The following is a 22,265-nucleotide window of genomic DNA, read 5'->3' on the forward strand; positions in this document are numbered from 1 at the left end:
ATTGGGTGCACAGTTGATTCTCGATTACAGGCCAAAGTCTGTTTCAGTGGAAGGCTTTGACTTCCCAGGAGCAGGGCTGTCCCTGGGCCAGCAGTGAAAGCACTCAGCTGAACCAGCCTGCTTTAATCTCACTGCGGTCCCGAGCAAACAAGGAAATGAATTCCCGGCCGTCTGCAAGGAGCAGAGCCCCAGCCTTCTCGGAAAGCGCGACTTCTCTATACACCTTAGAGCACAAAAGCTGAAGCAAAGCGAGTGCAATCAGCCTTTCACTTCCCCTGGATTCCTGTTTAGGTTCGCAAATAAAACTGGGTATATTCGGTCTTCCTACAAGTAGAAAAGGCTTCAAGAGGCCGCGACAAACAGCAGTCGGGCAGATGCAAACCCTTCTTGTCGAATTTATGGGCCAGGGTTATCTTTTGTCGCTTTCCCCCGTGTGGTGCAGCCCATCGCATTTATCGCTTCACCGCTCGGCGGGAGCGGCGAGGCTGGGGCTGCCTGAGCTTCCCGACGGGAACCGGGCCGGGAGGGCCGGGGAGATCAGCGGGACAAACCCGATGAGAAACAGGAGCGGGTCGGTGCCGGGGGCCCGATGAGTTACGGGGAGCGGGTCAGGGCCGCTAAACCCCCACTGATGGACTTTCACATTTGAACCCGACAGCGGCACCCGCGCTGCCCCAGCCCGCGGCCCGGGCCGCGTTCCCGGCGGAAGCGGAAGGGCCGGGCAGCCGCGGGAGCGGCAGCCTCAGTAACGGCGGCAGCAGCGGTCGGTACCGGCGGTGAGTGCGGGAACGCTGCGGGGGCTGCGGGGCCGCCGTATCGGCCCTCCCGCGCCGGGCGGGCCCGCCCTGCGCCGCCCCGATAAGGGGCAGGGAGGCGCGTTCTCTCCCTCCGGGGGTGCCAAAATGCGGAGGGGTTACCCCTGATCTGTGCGGCAGAAGCTGCTCAGTTACAGCGATTTAAGTATTGCTAATATGTACCTGTTTGCATATCTATACGTATTAATGGCGTGCATAGCTATGGTTGCTTTACTGCTGAAGACTCGTTGCTTTAGGTTAAAAATGAGCTGTAGCTGTGGGTTGATGAACCGGGGTAGTTTGCTTTACTGTGGTTATTGATGCATCCTCCCAGACTTACACTGTCCTTGAGTTACTCTGAGCTTTAATCCCTTTATGTGAATGTGGCAGTAGGTTGGTGATGCTAAGGCATAACCATATATTACTTGTCCAGAATTAGTTTGCTTTTATGTTTGTTTTTATCTCTGTCCTTCTAAGAAGCAGTTTTCAGCTTTTTAATGAACTAAATAACTACGGCTAGCATCATAAGTGTGATTCTCCTGAATTCCCTATTTTAGGGAAGAATCTAAGTGGAAAGTACTAATGAACATATTTTTTTTCCAGTGTCTGCCATTCTGATGTGTTCCATTCTTCCAGAGGCTATAGTTCAAATCTCTCTGTGGTGTTAATGTCCAATCCTGAAGCAAGATGGTTCTTAAAAATGTGCTGATGCTAGTTATCGATTAAACGTGTACCTTGTCTTCTGGGCTGAACTCTTACCTTTAAGATGATTGCATAACATGGTTGTGTAAAGCATACAGTTGGTATCTTATTTGTATTATAGACCAAAGTGAATGAAAAAACTTGCATTTTTAGTTGTGTTGCTTGATGCAAGAAGATGTCTTTATTTAGGCAACTAAATTCAGGTGAACAGCACCCACTTGCATGTAGCTGGCTACAAAATGGCTGTGCAAGTTCAGAATAGAATACTGTTGGCACCATCACCCTGTTTTCTCTGACCTCCTACCCCAATAAAACAGATGTACAGCTGCATTTTGGTTCACCAGTGATTGTCTTCAGCACCAATAGCTGGACTTAGCTCAGTAAAAATCCAGGGCTGTTAGTTCAGTGTAATGATTGCCTTGCACCAGGAGGTGTTGGCCCATTACAATCCTGACAAGAAAGACACTCAGACTCTAAGGTATAATCTCAAATTATGTTTTTTAGAGCTAACCCTTTAAAGAAAGAGGAGAGTGTTGATAATTGTGCATCTGTTCAGGTGCTGGGAGCCCCAGCTTTGCAGCATTGGGCAGATCTCACACAGCACAGTGTGCAGACCCTGTCCATAGCAGGGGTTACCCTATTTTGGTCATTTGAACTGCTGGGGATTCTTTTACAAGAAAACACCTCTATTCATCACTTCTGCTGTCAGACAAAAGGATGCTTGGAGGAGAACTTCCTGCATTTTTAGATAAAGGCAAGGACACATAGGTAGCATAATTGCAGGTACAAAATGCAGACTCCTGTTACAGGTTGCTACTGAGCTTATTCTGCAGCTTGTGCATCCCACAGCACCAGGCTGGGTGTGAAGTGCAGCACAAGATGAGCCTGGACCTACTCAGCTTAACTGTCACAGGGATCCCCAGCCCCTTGGTATACAATGGCCTTCAGGTCAGGATCACTCCAACTGCTCTTGTATGTCCCTCTGAAAAACAAGTGTGCTATCTGGTGTCTGCTATTAAATCTACAAAAGTGTGGCTTGAGAAGCTGAGCAAGAAGTTGAAAGCATAAACTCTGTGTGAACACATCCATCAGCTGGGACCTAATTATGTGAGGAAAAGACAATACTGAGAAGGCAGACCTATTTTGGGATAGTATGCTATGTGGATGCTGAACTCTGAAAGCATCCATTCCTCCTACACAGTCAGATGTAACTAACATTGCATTCTTCCACTCTTGGTTATTTTTGTTGCTTTTTGTTTTTAAACAAATAATGTTCATTATTTTGGATGCAGCAGAGCTTGGGAAGTAACTGAAATCAGCTAGCCAGCTTTGGAGCTCATCCTGAATGCAGTTTCTTTTTAACTGTTTGAGCAGAAACATAGATTGTGAGGATGTTGGGACATGCTGTAAGCCCTTCCTTTGCTGATGAAAAACTTTGCTGCTGTGAGCAGAAAAAGTAAATTGTTGCAACTTAAAGAATTGCTGCAAAACTCTTTGTTCTTTTTACTCTTTAGGCAAAAATGCCTGCAACATGCGACTTCGTTACACTCCACATTGGGCAGAAGATGCCTCTCGTGGGACTGGGAACTTGGAAGAGTGACCGTGGCCAAGTAAGCAGGGAACAGTAGGATACTGTGCTCTCAACTAGCATGTGTGTTTGTGTTTGTGCACTTTTTCTGAAGGTCCCAGATCTGAGGCCTGGATCCTTTGCTTGAGCTGTTCTAGTCTTGAGTCCACTGAAGTTGAATGTATGAATGTGTGTATTTGAATGTATGTATGTGCCTGACTAAGGCCTAAGACACAAAGATAGCAGATCTTTCCAGAAAGGAAGATCCCTTCAGACTTGTTAGCCCTGGCCTTGGGCAGTGGAGTTCTGGGACATAAACCCAGAAGAAGACCAGTGAATGGTGTTTCTATAACATGGTGCTGGACTCTTCCACTGGCAAGTCCTCAGGCTGCCAGTCTGACCAGACACCCCTCTGGCTTAGGCTGATGACTCAGCAGAAAGCATTATTTTGGGAGGCAGAAACTCAAGTTGTTCTTGTAATAAGTCCTGTTCCAGCTGCCAGCCAATGGTTAGCAGGAAAACAAAGAACTTGCTTGGGTCAGCCTGCTTTCAGAATAAGAAGGCTCATGTATCATTAGACATTCGCTCTGCTTCTGAATGCATTGAATTGGCAAACACCACACTTGGAAACAATTCTGTGTGTTACTACAAACAGTCTGTGGGAATGTTTATGTGCTCCATGGTGTGCCTGCTATTGTAATGCTTCTCCCCTTTGTCTGTCTTCTTGTATCTCTTTCATTTAGTTAAACTATACATTTTTTGGGGAAGAAATTGTATGTACTTGCTGTGAAAGGTAATGCCCACTGTTGGTGGAATTCCTAGCTGGTATGCAAAGAATTGTGGAATCACAGAATGCTTTGGGTTGGAAGAGACCTTAAAGACCATCTAGTTCCAATTCCCTGCTGTGGGCAGGGAGACCCTTCCACTAGACCAGGTTGCTCAGAGGTCAGTCCACCCTGGCCTCAAACATTTCCAGGGATGGGGCATCCACAGCTTCTCTGGGTTATGCACACCACTGCATGTCTGTGCAGTAAATGGATGTCTCACTGCTACTCCTGTGTGAGCTTTAAGATATTTTTTGGAGTATGTTGGATGACATTGTGCTCACGACTGAGAGGGAAAGTTAAAACTCTTCTCAAGATGTGCAATTCTCTTGTGCCAGCTAGAGGAAAAGGTGGGAAACAAGCTAGGAAAATTAAATCTATTCAGACCCATTTTACTGTGGGCTTTCCTGTCCAAACAGCTGTCAGGACAGTGGATTTGTTGGGAATAGCTGTACTAATGTGGAAGCTGAGTTGGTGTGAGAGCTCAGTCAACCTCTTAAATGAGGAAAAGGGTGAATGTGCAGCTTTGCCACTTAAAACATCAAATGGCAGCTGAATTAAGTTTGTTAACATGCACAAACTTAATGGATGAATTTCTGTGCACTCAAAACAGTTAAATATGCTTTGTCTAAAGCAAATGTCTGAAACTAAACAAGCAAAATATTAATGTGTTGTTTATTCTGTGAATTAATTGTTCTGAGAAACGCGTGGCTTTAGAACCAGGACAGATCCTGTTTGTGCATAATTTAAACCTAATTCAGTTGGATTTTGCCATAATCAGCAGTGCCGCTGGCAGGTGAACCCCACACAGGATCCAGCCATGTTCTCTGGGTTTCCTTGGAAGTCACTGGGAGTCACTTCTTTGGAATATCTGCTGTCTTCAAAGACTTCCTTGTAGAATGTATTGAAGGAAAAATCTAGGAAGTGCAGTGGAAAGGGCCGGAGTTACAGAAGTTGCTGCTATTCCTATGGAATAAATGAATTTCTGCTTACCACTTTTGAAAATTCAGGGGCATAGCAGCAATTTGGCAGTGTCCAGATGATTTACCCTTTAAAAGACATGATGTAGTTCAGGGATAATAACTGCTGTTATGAATTAAAGACTAGGGGCCAAAAACCCAGAGAAGCAGAAGAATTAGCATTGATTAAATTTGCTTTAGCTGTTTCCCAAGTAGAGGCTATTTATCAACAGCTCTTTTGTTCAAGTGCTGCATTAGGAGTAAGTGTGGAAATGGATGGCTTTTAAATTATTTTGGGTAAATATTTTGCAGATTGTAATTCTTTCCCTTGCCAAGTTGAGTAATTTCTTTATTACTGCTGTTACTGTTCCTGAGTGTAAACAAGCCTTGACCGTGTAGACAGATCTTAGCAGTCCAGTACAAAGGTGTCCAAATTGCAGTCCCAGTTTCCTAGATATTAATAGGGGAAAATAATTGAATCTAATTCCATGTTGAAAGGATTTTATAGGATTGACACCATATAAAAATAATAGGATGTTTTGTGTTTTACATGATCAAGTGCTAGAAGAGAAATTTGTTTTGCATGTTTCCATAGGAATATGGTGGAGGGCTGTTGAATGGAAGGGAGCACAGTACAGAAGTTTATGAGCTGGCAGCATGAATCAGTTCAAAGAGAAATCCATTCAGACAGGAGTATCAAGAATATCAGTATTGTGCTTTTTGATATTACAGCTGGACTAGCTGTAATCCTTTAATGCTTTGTTCTCTTCTCTCAAGTGAGCCATGCTTTCAACCTGGAGGATTGATCCCCACCTGATGAGCAGCCTAACCTGAGTGGCAGAGGCTGGTTCTGTGGGACAGGGAGACACAGGGCTGGTATTTCTGTGTGAAACCTTGGAAAAGCTGAGGAGAGTGCACCTCAGAAAACCAGTCAGACAGGGTGTCTTGTGACAGGATTGCAGCTTCGGGGGAGAATGCTTAGTTCTTGAAATTTGTTAGTACAGAGAATCCTGGTTACAGGCACAAAAAAATTCACTGCTGTTAAGGAAGGGGCTTATATTCAACATTTGAAGGATAAGAGGCAAACCTCTTTATTTTAGGGAACACCACCTTTTAAATTGGCATTATTTATCTCATGGTGTGAATTCCTTTTCAGCCAATTTTAGTGCAATTTTTAGAAACTGTGATATAGCAACACTTGGTTCTGGTCACAGTGCATCTGAACATCACGTGCACTGATTGTGATTGTTTGATTTTTTCCTACTTCCTCTCAGCAAAATAACTGCTGAAATGTGTCAACTTTGCAGGAAGCAGGGGTGGCTGGTCAGAGCCTTTTCTTTCCCAGTAGTATTGAACTGTAAAGAGTGGAAATCTCTTCATAATAGCTTGGGGTTGTGCACAAGAAGCTCCTGGGTCACTTGAACTGTATGTTGCCTGGAAGTATAAAGATGGCTTGTTAGTTTTTTGACCTTGGGAGAACCAAATTGAAGAATTGGAAATCTAGTAATGAATATTATAATTAATGGGGACTTACAGATTGTATCTGAATCTGCTACTGATACTGTGTTCATCCATTTTCAAAAGAAGGTGGGTGACAAGGCCAAATCCCTTACTGGGATGTTTAAATGGGAGTGTAGTTCCTTGGACTTTGCTATGAAGTGAAGGAGAACGAGGCTCCAACTGCAATACCTGTGTCTGTTTTGGGGCAAACCATTTCAAGAAAGGCATGAAACAGCTGATGAGACAGCAGCAACAGAGATGCAAGGTTTGGGAAAGGTGAGTTGTGATGAAAGGGGGAAGCACCTGCATGTGGTCAAGAGAGCTGTGAGAGGAGCTGTGCACTTTGCAAATGTGGGAAAAGCCCTCACAAGGGCAAGCTGTGAATTTCATCACTGGGAGGAATGGGATGTGGCATCAGAGCAATCTTTGCCAGTTGTCTAAAAGACTTTGAGAGAAAGATTTCAAAGCATTGGAATAGACTGTCTGTCACAAGAAGGGCTATGTTAAATGTGTGTGGGAGTGGTCTGGATTTTCTCTGCCCAGCTGAGGGCCTTGATGGTAGACTGGAAGATGTCAAAAGATCCATTCAGATGTACTTTTAGTAAGACCTAACTTTTTAGTTTTGTGGGGATGGATTGGTGAGTCACTTGAGTAATTTGTGTGACTCAACTTGCCTAATGCAAAGTAAACTCACAAATTGCTCCTTTCATAGTAGTATTGACAGGCTAAACTAAAGAATATATGGAAAGTTTGAAGGATCCTTTGGCTATTTGTACTTCACAACAACAAATATCCGCAGGCATATCTTCAACTGCCTCTGTTGTGTTTTTGTTCTTTGCCCCCTCCCATGAAATGCATATACCTCTCTAAAGTTAATCTCAAAAATACAGACCTTCTTGTTAAAAAAAGTACTTTTTTAAAACTTACATCTATATGTTATTATTTTTCCCCTCCAAAAATGCCTTTGTTTTTGCATGTTTCCTCTTGATTGTTTGCCTTTTGTGTGGAACAGGAGCTCTCAGTTCACATTGAAATGTCTTAGTAGGCTGGGAATAGCTTACCCAAATACAGATTATTTTTGTCAGCTCCAAACCTTATTTAAATTATCAGTCCCAGTTCTTCAGTGCTAGAAATTTCTCAAAACATGCTGATAAAAAAATACAGCCTCTTGTTGATTGCTTTGCAGAGACATGTTTGGAGTGCTTTATCTCTGTTTTTCTGTGAGTGGTGCCTACTTTCATTTATGGTAAACCTCGTGCCTGTTTGATTAAAAAGAGTATTAATCTGATACAGGAAATAAGGGGTTCCAGACACAGAACATTTTTTTCTGTCCCTCTCCACAAACCTCACCTTTTTGGAGGATAGATACTGAGTCTTAAAAGCCCTTACTGTGTCCCAAGTGATTTCAGAATTACCCTGCCCTTGATTTTGTAGTGACCTGAGAAATGTCTTTGTCAGGTGAAACAAGGACTGTAAGTACCATCCTGCTAGAGAAAGGAAGAGTTCACTGCTGTAATAGAAGTGCTTTGTCATCCTGCCTAAAGGAAACTGAGCTACACTCCAGTTTTCCTCTCAAAATGCCAAAGAATGTAGTCAGAATATCCTGTGTCTGCTTTTACTGCACTACTTGACAAGAAAAACAAATCAAATCCACCAGCAGGAGAGAACTCTCACATTTGATTCTCCATTGCCTTTTTGTAGCATCTGAAAGCAGGACTATAAACACCTTTGCTTGGTATTACTAATTTTGTCAGCTTTAAATTGGAAAATGCTGGAACTTTAAATTTTGAATCAAAGTAGCCCTCTAGCCTTTGTCAATATATTTTTATAATCTCATGCCAAGAGAGGTGTGATCTCACTTAACATTTATGGCCCTATTGCATCAAGCCTTATACAGAGTAATTTACAGTCTCCCACAGTCTTGAGAGACAAGTTAGTGAGGTGCAATGTACAGAAATCACTGTACAGATGGGGTTTATTATTCTTTCTGTAGTATTTCAGAAGGACAGATGTTAGAATGTGTGCTAACTGTCCACTGGAAGTTAAATGTAATAGATGTTACTAAATGGTCATCAGCCTAATGGGAGATGATGATTGCACTGGCAACTGTAGTAATTCTTCATTCTTGCACAATCATTTATAGAAAGTCTTTTTTCAAAAGCTCCTTAGGAGTCCTCACAAAGATGCCATTCTGTGTTTTCTTCTGGTTTCTAGACTTGCTGTACATCTGAGGCCCACATGTGAAGACATTTGGTGCTTGTGCTTCATTAGAGCTTTCAAAAGCAGATTTGAAGTAAAGTGCCTTGGTTTCCAAAAACCATTCTGGCTTTTGTGTGAAAATATGGAGCAAGAGTTGTGTTGCTGTTGGCAATACCTTCATTGTCAGCAATGTTGAAAGCAGAATGTAAAGTTATGAGCATCATCAGGGGCATCCCAGCAGCATGACTTTTGCTGTTGTGCAATTATGAGACAAGAAAGAAAAACGTTCCATAAAAGAGCATTGTCTTGGTAATTAAGTGTGAGTGGCTGAACCAAACTCAAACTGTGGTGATTTTGGAGTTAGAAGCCAGACTCTCTCTTTACTGGGCAAGAGGAAGTATATTCCAAGTTTGATTGATGTTGATTTGTGACTTTGGTCAGAAAAGTTGTCTTCCTAAGCCATGACTTATTTGAAAAGCGCTTCTTATAGCTCATTTTTATTTAAGACAAGTGTAACAACTGTAGTGAAGAGTAGGGATTTGTTCTACCTGGTACATTCTTGCATGCTGGCCCTGTGTGCAGGATCCATTTTCTTGTTCCTCTTGGAACTGCCAGCAGTTTGCTCTTCCCTGCTAAGGACCATGCCACAGAGACTCCCGATCCTGAGTGAGTGTTTGAATCTCATGACCTCATACAAATCTGTGGTTTTCTGGGGGGTGTTCCTCACCAGGTCTGTTAGCATTTTTTACCTTTTCCCCAGTGCCACATGGCATTTCAGTGGCTGCATGGGCAGTGTGTTTGTGCTTGCAGGTGAGGGAGGCAGTGAAGCACGCCCTCAGCGTGGGCTATCGCCACATCGACTGCGCAGCCGCCTACGGCAACGAGGCCGAGATCGGGGAGGCCTTCCAGGAGTGCGTGGGGCCCAGCAAGGTGAGAGCACAGGAGCTGCCCTGCCCACTGTGTGCCGTGCCACGGTTACAGCTGTCCCCTGGGAGGGCCACAGCTGTGGCTTTGCCTGCTGGTCTCCCCCAGCTGTTTGCTGTTTATCAGGAGAGGGCATGAGAGAGGGCTTTCTCTCCTTAGAACCTCCTGGCTGTCATGGGGAAGAAAGATTGTCAGGGATATTTGGATAGAAGCTACAAAAAATGCTTGTGGTGGTGTCTTTTTTTCCTCTTCCTGCTCCTTTTCTCCTAACAAAGTATCCCAATTTGGATACTTTGGGTTGCCAGAATCATTAGTTATAATGTAAAATATTTATATGAAAAGTTACTCTGACTTTCCAGTCTAGCATGCAATGGGGGATAGCCACAGCAAATTTTTTTTTTTTATTGATAAAATATCAACTGTAGGTTTTTTGTTATAGATAAAATACGAGTGAGTAAATGTGGTGAATTTTAATTTTTTTAAAGAGTGATCACATGTGAAAGGCTCATAAATGTGACTCCAGATCTGCACCTGAGAGTTTGAGGCCTAAGTACAATGCAATGTGACAGGCATTCCTATGCATGAGCTGAGGTGGAATCTTAAATTTATTCCCTGAAGGGGCCAAAAGGATAACCTGTACAGCCTCACAGCCCATGGAAAGGAAGTTTTCATGTTCTTGCTTTCCTGCTGCTCTTGCCTTGGCTTTAGGGCAATCTCTTTGTTATGTGCATGAGAGAGGCTGTTTTCAGCTCCCCAGGGATTCCTCCCTGTTAGGTGTGGTAACAATGGGAAGCATTTTGTTCAGTTCATATTAGCTAGCTCACTTAGAACTAGAATTTGAATCAAAATTCTTTTAAAAAGCATTTTTAAATATCTTCCTTTTAAACAACATCCTTGTGTGAAAACACAGAAATAATTGAATGGTTGGAAGAGAGAAATTAAGGAATTAATAATTCCAAATTCTTCAAAATAGACTTGACTGAAGTTTTATCAGACATGAGACAGTGAGAAGCCTCCTTTCTGATGGAATTCTGTGCTTCTTTTTGCACAGTATGATCTCTCTTTTGCATTTGATACTTTTACCAGTTCTCCATTGTTTTATTTCTGGCTCTTACCCTTCCAACACAGGGTAGAGCTCTCTGGTTTTAGTGTGTTCCTTCCACAGCCTAGGAACTCCAGTGCAGAGGTTTGGGGAATCTTCTGATTATTTTCCCACGCTCTTTCTACAAGAAGCAGTCTTGGTTTATAGCATGTGATGAGTAAAGTAAGTTAGCTGGTTGAGCCTGGAAAATGTGAATTGTTAAATGGAAATTTGAAAATTTACATATGAATAAGCTGAGTAATCTTTCTTTTGGCCACATCACACTTAGTAATTGCTTTAACCCTTGAATTGGAAGGTTTGGAAGAGTGAGTATGTGAAAAGAAATTTTTTTGTTTTTCAAGGCTTCTAATTGCTAAAGTATTTAATATACTTTAAGACTTGCCACTGTGTGTATTTTTCTGGCACTTCTTCATCCAGTATATTTTTGAAAGGTTTCATTTTTAGGTTCCATGTGTTACCTTTTTAAAAAAAAAAAAAAAAAAAACAACCACAAAACTTCAGTTGTTCTCTTTGTTTTAAAACAAATTGGAGAATTGTTGCAATTCTCTTTCTGAACTTGCTCCTTTTATTATGTTCTCCTTCCTTTCTTGAAGGTTATTAAAAGGGAGGACCTGTTTGTAACATCAAAGCTCTGGAATACCAAGCACCACCCAGAAGATGTAGAGCCAGCACTGAGAAAAACACTTGGAGATATGAAACTGGATTACCTGGACCTGTACCTCATGCACTGGCCTCATGCCTTTGAGTAAGTCCTAGATGCAGAGGGCACAGAATGCAGAAACACCAGTTTTACATAAGTGGCTCATGTTATATCCTGAGGCTGTTCTTTCTGAGCTGTGAATTCCTTCCTGTTTATGTTGCCTGCAAGGTGTTTTTTGGTGTTTAAAGTTTAAAACAGTGTGGTGTCTTTATCTAGGCACTGGAGAAGTGTAGGAGCTGTTCTTGGTTCTGCCATTGGCCTACCTGGTAACCTTGAGAAAATACCAGAACTGCTTTGTGCTTTAGTTCTACTGATCTGTAAAATGTGAATGAAGTGCTTCATAAAGACAACACTTTTCACTTGTAGTAATTAACTGTACTGGAGAGGACAACCACATGCAGTATTGTGGTGGTATCTGTATAAGGTGGAAGCGAATTGTCTTCTTATGACACAAATTGCAGTAATTCTATGATTTGAGAAAATAAGAGACAAGCAAGCTTTCCAGTTAAGTGACTTATCCTACAATCCCATGAGAAGCACAGTTCCATACTCTATTTCCTTGTAGATGTGGAAGTAGTTGTTTCCCCACCCAACTACAATCAACAAAAAGGCAGGGGGAATAAACATCCTTGCCAAAGGTTTGCATGGAGTCTTCACTCAAGCCCTTTCAGTTTAAGAGGCCTCTGTTCTGCAAATCTGGGAATGTTTTTTCTCCTTCTTGTCATATGAACTGAATTTCATACACTAATGATAACTGAATGTCATACACTAATGATAAGGTGCAAGATGCTCAAAGTATAAATATATTCCTCAGCATAACAGAATGAGGAAATGTTTTTCACTAAAACTGGTCTGGAGGAAGAGCTTGTAAAAATTCCTTCTGTTGTGCAACAGGTTTGCTTTTCAATTGCTTGAAAAAATCCGCCCCATCAGACATTATTTGATAATGGCATGTAATACAAATAATAATGTACGTTTAGATAGTACTAATATTTAAATTTAGATTGTACTGTGACACTGTTGACAAAACTGATGGTGTAATAAAGCAGTTTCATTTCTTTTCTCATTGGAAACAGTGTACTCTGCAGTTTTCCATTATTTCTATGTAACTGTTTTAATGTATGCTTATTTATAATGTCAGTTGCATTGGGAGGCTGAGCTAAGGAATGTTATTTACCGAAAAATGAAAACAGACTTCCAGATGAAAATCACAGCGCCTTTAGGTCTTGAAAATTACTCTCTTCTGACTTGGGAGCTCATAAGGCTTTCAGAGTTATTTTTGGTTCTAGATTTACCAGTGACATGAAGAACCATCTCCCCTTGTCCCCATGTACTGCCATTTCTCACACCATTCACTGCTGAGCTAGAGCACTGTAACAGTCTCATTGTTGAGCTAGCAGAGTCCTGTGGTGATTATGGTGATATATATATTTTTTTTAATGTGTTGACTAATTGGAAGGAAACACACCCAACCTATAAACAACATGTGCATGTTAAGACTTCTGGGAGAATCTGTGCTTGTATTGAGTAGTGACACAGCTACAGAATCCAGAGGGAGTGGGAAGGCCAGTATCCTTTGAATACAGTTTCTCCTAGACAGCTCTTAAACCCAGATCCCTGTGGTAGCAACTCCAAGCTGCCCTCTGAGTTGCTGCTCCATAAATCAGCTGTTTTATGGGGATCAAAGTGTGTCAAGAGCTGCTGCTTTGTGTACAGTGGTTTATCAGTTCTCTGTAGTCATTGCTGTATAGGTGAGTACTTCAAAGTGCTGTGTAACAACTTTATGTAGGAAAGACTGTCTTGTGTAATAACTGCTTATAGGTTAAGTCATGTAATGGAATGGAACAGATTCATTCAGTTTGTACTCTGTCCTTCAAACTATGTAGAAACTTATAAGACTACTGTGAGGAAGGTTTCTTTGAGTGAAGAACTAAAATAATTGGGTGCATGTACTTACACTCCACCTTTGTTGCTGCAGACGAGGGGACAATCCCTTCCCAAAGAATCCCGATAACACAATGCGTTACGACTACATTGATTACAAGGAGACCTGGAAGGCTATGGAGAAACTGGTGGAGAAAGGTCTTGTGAAAGCCATTGGGCTGTCAAACTTCAACAGTCGGCAGATCGATGATGTGCTAAGTGTGGCTACTGTGAAGCCAGCTGTGCTCCAGGTAAGGTGGATAAAGGAGACAAATACCTTTCCTGTTTGTCCATAAGAGTGACGAATTTGCTAACCAATGTCGTGTGTTTAGCACAAGAGGTGCAGCTTCTTATTTTCAGGGAAGAATATAGCCAGCTCTGCAGGAGCAGGCACACAGAGGCTGTCTTCCCAGACAGATTGGAAAGGAGGCCCACATCCATGTTCTGTGGGCATTTTTACCTGCTTAGATGAACAGGTCTGTGGAAGAGTTCATCTTCCATGTGAGGAACAATTTAGTCTGTAAAAAGGAAAGATGGTGAGGGAGTAACTTGGATCCCTACTGCATAAAAATTCCTTGCTTGTTGGATGATCTGTTTGGTACCAAGGGAAAGTCCAGCACCAAGCTTAGGTGATCTGTTCTTTGTTTCCTATAAGCTTTCTCCTGGTAGTGACTTGAGTTACTAAGGTTAACTTAAACCTTATCCTCATAATGTTTTCTGGAATCTGGAATGAACTTCTGTGATATGTTTGGTTCTTTTGTGCTTGACTTCCTGTTTGCTTCATTGTATGTTGATATCTGTTCTGTAGCCACTCACTGTGGGTCATTTTAACAGGTGGAATGCCATCCTTACCTAGCTCAGAACGAGCTGATTGCTCACTGCCAGAAGCGAGGGCTGGTGGTCACTGCCTACAGTCCCCTTGGCTCTCCAGATCGCATGTGGAAACACCCGGATGAGCCTGTGCTGCTAGAGGAACCTGGGGTCCAAAAAATTGCTGAAAAATACAGCAAATCACCTGCACAGATCGTCCTCAGGTACAGAATAACTGTGAGAGAGGTGGTGTTTGGGATCCAGCCTTCAGTCAAGCAAAACATTCAAGCTAGAAGCAACCTACTTAAAGTGTGTCAGGAAGGGGTTAAAATCACAGGGAGTATCAAAAGCAAACCCCACTTGGTGCTTGTTTTACAAAACTGGTAGAGTTGGTCCTGCCTTAGGGCAGGTAGGCTAGATCAGAGGGGTCCATTCAGGGCCTGGATCCATGTCTGAGATAGTTCACATGGACTGTTGCCACGGCTGGGACAGTGCCTTTTCTGCTGGGAAATAGCAGTAGGACAGTTAAGGCAGCAGTGTACCACGTCTGAGTGCTGCCCACTGAATTTGCATCTGGCTGGTTCCCTGAAGCCTCTAGTGCTTGCTGCTGCACTCAGGTGGGCTCCCAGGAAGAGGGGCTGAGGAAAAGACTTGCCTCCTTTGCACTGAAGAACTATTTGCTGTTTTGTTTTTGTATAGCCAGGTACTGGATATTAGAAAACAAGGTGACTGAGTGATACCCAGAACGTGATCAGCACCTTGTAAACTAAAATTGGATTTCTATCCTCATTTTTCTTGACTGGCCTTGTATCCATCAGTGTCACTACCACAGTCTTGGGCAGTAGTATGTTACCCAGAGAGCTGAATGTGTTCAAGATTTTGTGCTCAAGCCACTAGACAGGCACTTTAGGGATCTGGGTTTTCATTCAGTTTCTGAGTGGTTGTCAGGTTAGAACTTGCTTAAAATGCCTAAGCATGCTTTTCTTAATGTTTCTTGGGCTTTTAGCTTAAAGCAATTGAAACCTGGGTGCTTCATTAATCAGAGACGTGCCCCTCTCTGATTATTTCAGTTGTTACTGTCTTGCTTTAGCTTGGGTACACCAGGTCCTAATACAATATTGTGTCACTCCTGTGGAGATTTTTATCTCACAGAAGTGGCACCTCTGCTGCCAGAGATTATTACTCAACCAAAAGAAATACTTATTGTCCTTGGATGCATGCACAGACAAAGCCTCTCACCTCCTCTTGCAGGTGGCAAGTGCAGCGTAAAGTGGTTGTCATTCCCAAGAGTGTCACTCCTGCTCGCATTCAGCAGAATCTGCAGGTAAGCTGAAATGGAGGAGAGGAGTTCCAGAAATGCCCTTTCCCTGTGAGTAATTGCTGTGCTGTCCTACAACTTGCAGAGCAGCAAGCTGAGGCACTTGGTTCATACTTGTTCATCAATGTATGCACATGCTGGGCAGGGAGGCTAAAGATGCTTTTTCAAAACAAAGGATGTGTTTTAAGCAACTCAGTGTGTGTGTGCAACGTGCACATGCACAGTCTTGTTATCAGAAGGTAAAGAATGTACTTTGTGGAGGTCTAAATGAAAAATCTGTACTTAAATTTTTTTGAGACGCAAATTTATTGAAATAGGGAGTCTTCCAACTATGCTCAGTGACTCTTATTTATGAGTAATAGTTGTTCTATCCTGCAAGTGAGGACTGGTGAGTACTTCTCCAGCAAACTGCCATTCTAGTGATGCTGAAGGAGTGTGGTTCACTTCTGCTCTGAAGTAGAGACTTCAGAAATTATTTGGAAACCCTGACTTTAAATAATCTTGAGGGATGTTTCTGAATCACCTCCTTGGATCTTTTTTCATAAAGATTGGCTGGTTACATACTTGTTTTTAAGTAAAAAGTTGTTCATGTAACTGTTACACACATTAATCCGAATTCTGGCATGTAGTGTGCTGCTAGAAATCTCAACAAATTCCTATAAATTCTGCAGTTGCTCGAGGTTTAGATCTACATGGAAACAGAATATTTATTGAATAGGCAGCACTTAGTGTGACAAACTGCTTTCTACCTTAGTGGCAGAGCACTGTGCAGTACCAGTGTAAGCTTAGAGCTGGAAGGTGTGTGAACAGCTCAGACTTTAAGCCTTTGCTTTGGTGTTTGCTATGAGTTTAATTGCAATTTCACATTTATTAGCAGAAAACAAACTGATGGCAACCTATGGTTATTGAGTAAAGCCTCTGGCTTTTGTTCTCAGGTGTTTGACTTCAGCCTCACAGAAGAGGAGATGAGCCACATTGGAAACCTGAATAAAAACTGGCGTTACATCGTGCCAATGATTACGGTAAATTTCTTGTGTTTCTAATAGTTTTCATGATGTGCATATGGCCACCACTTGGGATTTTTACAGTTTTCTTTCTTTAGGGTTTCCATCAGAACTACTGACTCATAAGAACACTGCATCTTCTTAGGGTATCTAAGATGAAAGAATTTTTCAAAAGCTGGGTACAGAAAAGGCAGCTTGTTGAAAACTTTTGTCCTCTGTTTTCGACATGGGTGGCTCTCTCTTGAGTTCTCATTACTGATTCCCATGGGTCTTTAAGTCAGAGTCTCATCTTCAAATCTCACCAAACTCCTGCTGATTTGTTCTTCTAAGTCCAAGTAGGCTAAGCTCCATGGCATTCCTCCAGAAGTACTCCTTGTGCCAGCTGTCACTGTCTGCTTTGCACCATAAACCTCTAAGATCAGTGAAGACTCAGGGTGCTGCTGCTTCTCCACATCCATGGTGGAAGTCACATCAGGGAATTCATCCCCTTCCCTCTGCTGCACGTCCCCCTTTTCAGAATCTGTTGTAATGACCTTTCTCCAATGTAAGGCGTTTGGATTAGGCTCTTCTATCTTTCTTTCATTAGCTGCAGCATCTTTTACCATCAGTAATTCACTGTGTCACATGAACCCTTACCTCATGTGCTAGCAGATGCCAGTTTGTTTTTAGAGAAGCTGCTGCATTGTAAGCATTGAAGTCCCCTTGGTCTTTCCTTTATTACATGAAAGGAACTAAACTTGTTCCTTTTCCCTCATTGCAAAATGCCAAGTCAATGCCTTCTTATCTCCTGTCTTTATAGTGTTTCTCATTTCTTCTTGTCCTGCTTCTGACTTTACAACAGAAAGCTGTTGCTGTTCCCTGGTGCATCCCTGGCCAGGATATGGCAACTGTAACAAGTTGCTGTAGTTGTGCTCTAATGAATCTGAAGTGATTTATCCCTTCTCTGCCATACACTACATGTACAGATACAGGAAATCTCAGCAAATTTGGGAGCTGTCAGGCATAGCCTGGCCTCTTCAGTGCTTTGCCTGTAAATTATACTTCAGTAGTGGCTGCTGGCTGTAGGAATTCCTTGGGGAAAGCTTTTCTCCAGGATTTATCATTGTGGGTTTTTTGAGTACTTGAGAGCATATCAGTGACCAGCCCAAGTTAGAAAAGAAGCTGTGAATGTGTGGGAATGATTGTCTCATATCAAGGGTAGATACATGTTACAGCTTTCACTGTTTGTCATGCTTACATGAGCCTCAAGGCCATCCTTTTAACTGTACATGTGCATAAATATAAACCTTCACATCCCTGCAGCCAAAATTCTCTCTGTGTTTATGGATCAGGAGTCTGTACACCAAACAAGCAGCTTAGCTGCTGATCTGTGAGAATGGGGTAGTGACAAGCACATCTGCTGCTGACAATATGTTTCTTTCAAGTGTTTTGCTACTTATGCTGCAAACAAAGTTGTTTTGTTAATGAAACTGCAAAATACATTAAAATGTATTTTAAGCCTGGCTTGAATGAGCCAGGGATAATTCATGTGCTTTTGTTACCTGGGAGACCTGATCAGATCACAGGGATTCACAAAGGAGAGATGAAATACAGTTCAAAGTGGCAGCCCATCCAGCTTGAGAAGGGTGAATGTGATGCAGCTGGGCTTCAAAGATATTGCCATATTGTCAGATAATGAGACAGGAAGAAGCAAGATGAGTGGAGTTAAATCACAGCTCTGTAGCTCTAAGATCTCCAATGGAACCTTTTGTCTCCTGCCCATCCCTTCTGGGCTTATTGGAAAGAATTTTCATCAACTGTGAATTAAAATTCCTGTCTAACCTTTCATGCCTATCTCTGCTATGAATCTTAGTGTCTGGATTTCAAAGTGTGATATGACAGTGACAAGAGAGCTCCTATCATAACTGATGAGGCAGTTCTTCTTGGCTTTGCTTCATTGATCTATAGCCACAAGTTCTTAAAATTGTGCCACTCTCTTCCTCATTGTGTGTGTTTAAAGCCTTAGGGGAGGCTATTACACTGCATGTAGACAATTAAAGTTGCTTTATACTTTTAACTGTTCCTTATCTGGGTAGAGTTTGGAAGTTACCTTGCACCAATCTGAAATCCAAACCTTTGGAAACATAATTGGCCAAGGAATATACATAAGTGAAACTTAAATGATTGTCAGGCCCGGAGAGGAGGAATGTAGTGAGCACATAATGATCTGTTTTTAAAAGTTAGCTACTGTTGACCTGCAGGTGTGTTCATTGCTGATTTTATCCCCCCATTTCTCTCACATTCCTGGAGTAGACTGGAGTCAGTGATGTGAAACATTGCTTCTGGCAGCTGCTGTCTTGGCCTGCTGTGAACAAGAATTCTTGCCTGTTCTTTGTGGACAAATATGCAGGGGGACAGAACTGGGGGGAGAGTGAAGAATATGAATTCTAGGAACATGAGGCAGCTGTTGGCTTTCAAGAGAACTTGAGGAAAGCTGAAGCTGCTGTGACACTTCTGTCCTGTTTTAAGGATTGCCTTCAGCTGAGAGCCTCATTGCAGGTCTATTTTAATCGGAGCGTTAGTCAAATGTTGCACGGTGACATCTCCGTTCTGTGCTCTGCAGTGCCCCCAGGTGACTCCTTTCATTTAAACAGCTCATTGCAGGAATTCCAGTCCCTTTGAAAGGCACGTTTTGTATTCAAAGCTAATGGGACACTTGCTAGTGGATACTTGGTTTGGAAGTCCCTGTGATTTCCTCTGTGCTCATAGCATTTTGAGTGATCACTACCATCACGTTTTATATGTATAAAATCAAGGATTTCTCTAATATAACTTTTACTGAGGCATTAGTTGTTTAACTTAAGTTTTGGCTGGATGGTGCTTGCCTGACATGTGGGGAGGTGTGTGCTGTGGGCCAGTGCTGCACCCAGACTTCCCCAAAAGTTACAGATGAGGTTTTACCTCAGCCACACAGAATTTGGGGGTGTTGCAATGGACTTGGTGCAACAGAAATAAATGCAAGTGGGATGTAGGAACTGAGACTTCTGCAGGGCCATGTCTGATTTTGGGCCAGCCCAAGCCTCTGGTTATCTGTGAATATTGGTTTCAGTGCTCCCATTTTACAGCTGGATAAGTTGGTCTTCTGTGGAAACGTTCCTAAAAGGAGTTCGGTGACACTTTTAATGCCTCAGTAAATGGCCCTGAACAAGCCTCTCAATGTGTTTCATCTTGATCTCTAAAATTGGCAGCCCAGCATTTCTCTATCATGGAAACATGGACAAAGGCTCCAACTCCAATAAAGTGTTTGAAATGTGCATGTTACAGCACTTAGTAACACCTACAAGGCACAAGGCTTTTAAGTACCCTTAGTCTAATTCTTCAAGTCTCTGCAGTGAGAGACTCTTGCTCTAGGCTACAGAAGTGTCTTTTCTTTCAAGAAAAGCTAACAGGACCCAGATTTCTGGGATACAAAGTTTTAGAAATCTAAATCATGGAGAACTTGAAACTGTAAGATTGGATTGTATCTTTCTGACTTGAGTCTGTCTTGTTCATTTCACAGGTGGATGGAAAGCTTGTAGCCAGAGATGCTGGACACCCCCACTACCCCTTCAATGACCCCTATTAACTACTGGAAAACAAGGTGTTAAAGTAATGCTCCAGTAATTGCCTTTCCACAGAGTAATTGTTGCCACGATTTTTTGACAGTTGCCACTGTCCAAATTAAACCTTCCTTCCCAAGGGGGTTTTCCTACAATGTACTACTTCTAATCCACCTCCTGCCTGGAGATCCTGTAGCTTCTGTTCCAAAGTTTGTGGATTTATCACAATGACTGCTGGCTGGCTCCTGGAGGCATCAGATCTTTCGGAGATTAGATAAAGAGTGAAGGAGTCTAAGTCAAGTTCCAAACACATCGTTATCAGACAAGGGCATTACTTTGGTTCCTACTGTGAAACGGTGTTGAAAACTTCAGTTACTACCATGATGAGGGAAAAAAAGGGTGAAGGTGTGAAAGTTTTTTAAGGCTTAAGAATTGCTCAGCCATCAACTTTGATATCTTTATTAATAATTTTTTACAGAGGGAATAAAGTGAAAGGTGCTACAATTGCACTATGTCCATAAACCATTCATTAAAACCAAGTAATCAGCCATGCCCAGTGCTTTTATCCACTTCATAGTACTTTTGGGACCTAGAGTTGTCAATTTTCCCTTTCTTTTAATTTGCCTGTAGATTTGAGCAGAATAAAAGCAGACCCTGGAGCAGGCCTTCAGGGCAGTTCTCTCTCTTGCTTGTCACAGTGCTGAGTTTCAGCTCTGACAGCAGCTCTGATCCTATCACAAAAACCACAAGAACTTTTCATCAAGTCTTGCAGAAAAACATCCTGCTTTTCCCGTGAAGCTGTCCAGTGTTTCTTTACCAAAGACATCCATTTTGAGTTCTGGAAGGTCACAAAATTAGTTCCTAATTGTACAATAAGACTGAAGACCTTTCAGAGCTCCCAATGTTTTAATGTTGCATTTTTGGCTGCTGCCAAAAAATGTCTTTGGTTGATGCTGAGGAGAGCTGCTCCTGTCTCCTGCTGTACCACTGAGCTGCTGGTAACTCGGGGTGAGTCGTTTGCCTTTTGTGCCTGTTTTCCTACTGGCCATGTCTCTGTGTTCCCCTGGCAGGGACTAATTTGCTGAGTGCTGATGCACCCTTGGAATTCTAAGCACAGTTTTCTTTTGTGTCAGTCTCTTAAGGAATTGCTGGTCATCTGAGCACAAAGGGCATGAGGTGTTAGCACCTACCTGTGCTCTGGTGGTGACACTTTCTGTGGCCTTAGAAACATCAACACTTTATTTTTCTCTACCTGTTAAATAGCATTAATTTTTCCCCATAGTAGTAGCAAGCAATTAGAAAAATAGTATTGTGTATCAAATAGTTCAAAAGTTAAAGAATTAGACACTTTAATTTGGATACCCTCATTTGCAATAGGCTTATAGCAGATCTATGCATTCATTTTGTGTGTAAAGCCTTCTCAGGTAATTCCTGCCCTGGGCCTCACAGTGTGTAGCTGAACTGAAAAAAAAAAAGAGTGACACCCATTTATCACTCCTTGTAAACCGCAGGCAAAATTTCAGGAACTGCTGGTCCTTTGTAAAATGTTTCCTAATTCCTGATGAATTTGCCTCAGTGCAGGAAGCCACCTAATTTAGGATTCTTTACCAGACTGGACATTTTATCCTAAGGAAAATTAAATTCTTGTTGGTTTCTTTAATTGTTCCACTCAAACATGGTGACTTTGAATACGGTTCTTGTAGCAATCATTAGGTAAGCAATTGTACTTTGAAGGCACTCTGCAGACTGCAGTCATCTTGCCAAGGACAGTGGTTTTTCTTGCTTGTTTCACTTGCATATTTGCTTGTTTAAATAAATTCTGTACTCATTGTATGACTTTGAGACTTCTTCCCTCCCTCATATCAAGGCCCCAATTAACTTTCTCCAGTTATTTCTCTGAGCAAGAGTACCTAATTGGGCTGGGAGAATTCCCAAGAAAAGCACGTGAGTTCTGTAACTCTGTGAACCCCACACTTCCCAGCTCTGTTCCTGCAGGGAGGGACAAAGCAGGGTTGAAGCTGGAGAACTTTTACCTTGAAATAGCAGAGCCTGGAGGTCTCGGTGGTGGGCTGTGTTGTGACAGGGCAGAGGCCATGTCAGCCCTGCCTGCTCGTGTGCTCATGTCTCAGGGGAGAGCCGAGCATCTGCGTTAGCTGGGCAGACACCCGGGGTCTGTTCGCCTGGGCCGGGGTGCCAGAGCCTCGCGGGCCCCAGCCGGGGCTGAGGGGATCTCGCAGCCGGCCTGAGGGAGCGGGACTGCACCTCCCGGCATGCCCCGCGGGACCCCACCTCCCTCTCCGGCACTACACTTCCCAGCGTGCCCCGCGCGGCGGCGCCCCCGGCGTCCCACGGCGGGGCGGG

The 22,265-nt window shown here is 42.7% G+C and overlaps 1 protein-coding gene across 1 annotated transcript; it reads left to right on the forward strand.

Annotated features, from left to right (window-relative positions):
• Positions 1–255: 255 nt before the first annotated feature.
• AKR1A1 (aldo-keto reductase family 1 member A1) lies at positions 256–21,737 on the forward strand. The gene is made up of 10 exons (XM_058809062.1): positions 256–291; positions 659–776; positions 3,011–3,106; positions 9,356–9,475; positions 11,165–11,316; positions 13,250–13,445; positions 14,029–14,228; positions 15,256–15,328; positions 16,258–16,344; positions 19,865–21,737. The coding sequence occupies exons 3-10, from the start codon at positions 3,017–3,019 to the stop codon at positions 19,928–19,930; spliced, it is 984 nt and encodes a 327-aa protein (XP_058665045.1). The 5' UTR covers positions 256–291; positions 659–776; positions 3,011–3,016; the 3' UTR covers positions 19,931–21,737.
• Positions 21,738–22,265: the final 528 nt, after the last annotated feature.

Source organism: Ammospiza caudacuta, chromosome 7 (assembly GCF_027887145.1).
Source record: "Ammospiza caudacuta isolate bAmmCau1 chromosome 7, bAmmCau1.pri, whole genome shotgun sequence".
Classification (NCBI taxonomy): Eukaryota; Metazoa; Chordata; class Aves; order Passeriformes; family Passerellidae; genus Ammospiza; species Ammospiza caudacuta.

Bases quoted from the DNA above. Each gene is read 5' to 3' on its own strand.
- AKR1A1 (XM_058809062.1), top strand. From the start codon at position 3,017: ATGCCTGCAACATGCGACTTCGTTACACTCCACATTGGGCAGAAGATG. The intron at 11,317-13,249 runs GTAAGTCCTAGA...TTGTTGCTGCAG, and splicing joins CACTGGCCTCATGCCTTTGA to ACGAGGGGACAATCCCTTCC. The intron at 13,446-14,028 runs GTAAGGTGGATA...TCATTTTAACAG, and splicing joins TGAAGCCAGCTGTGCTCCAG to GTGGAATGCCATCCTTACCT.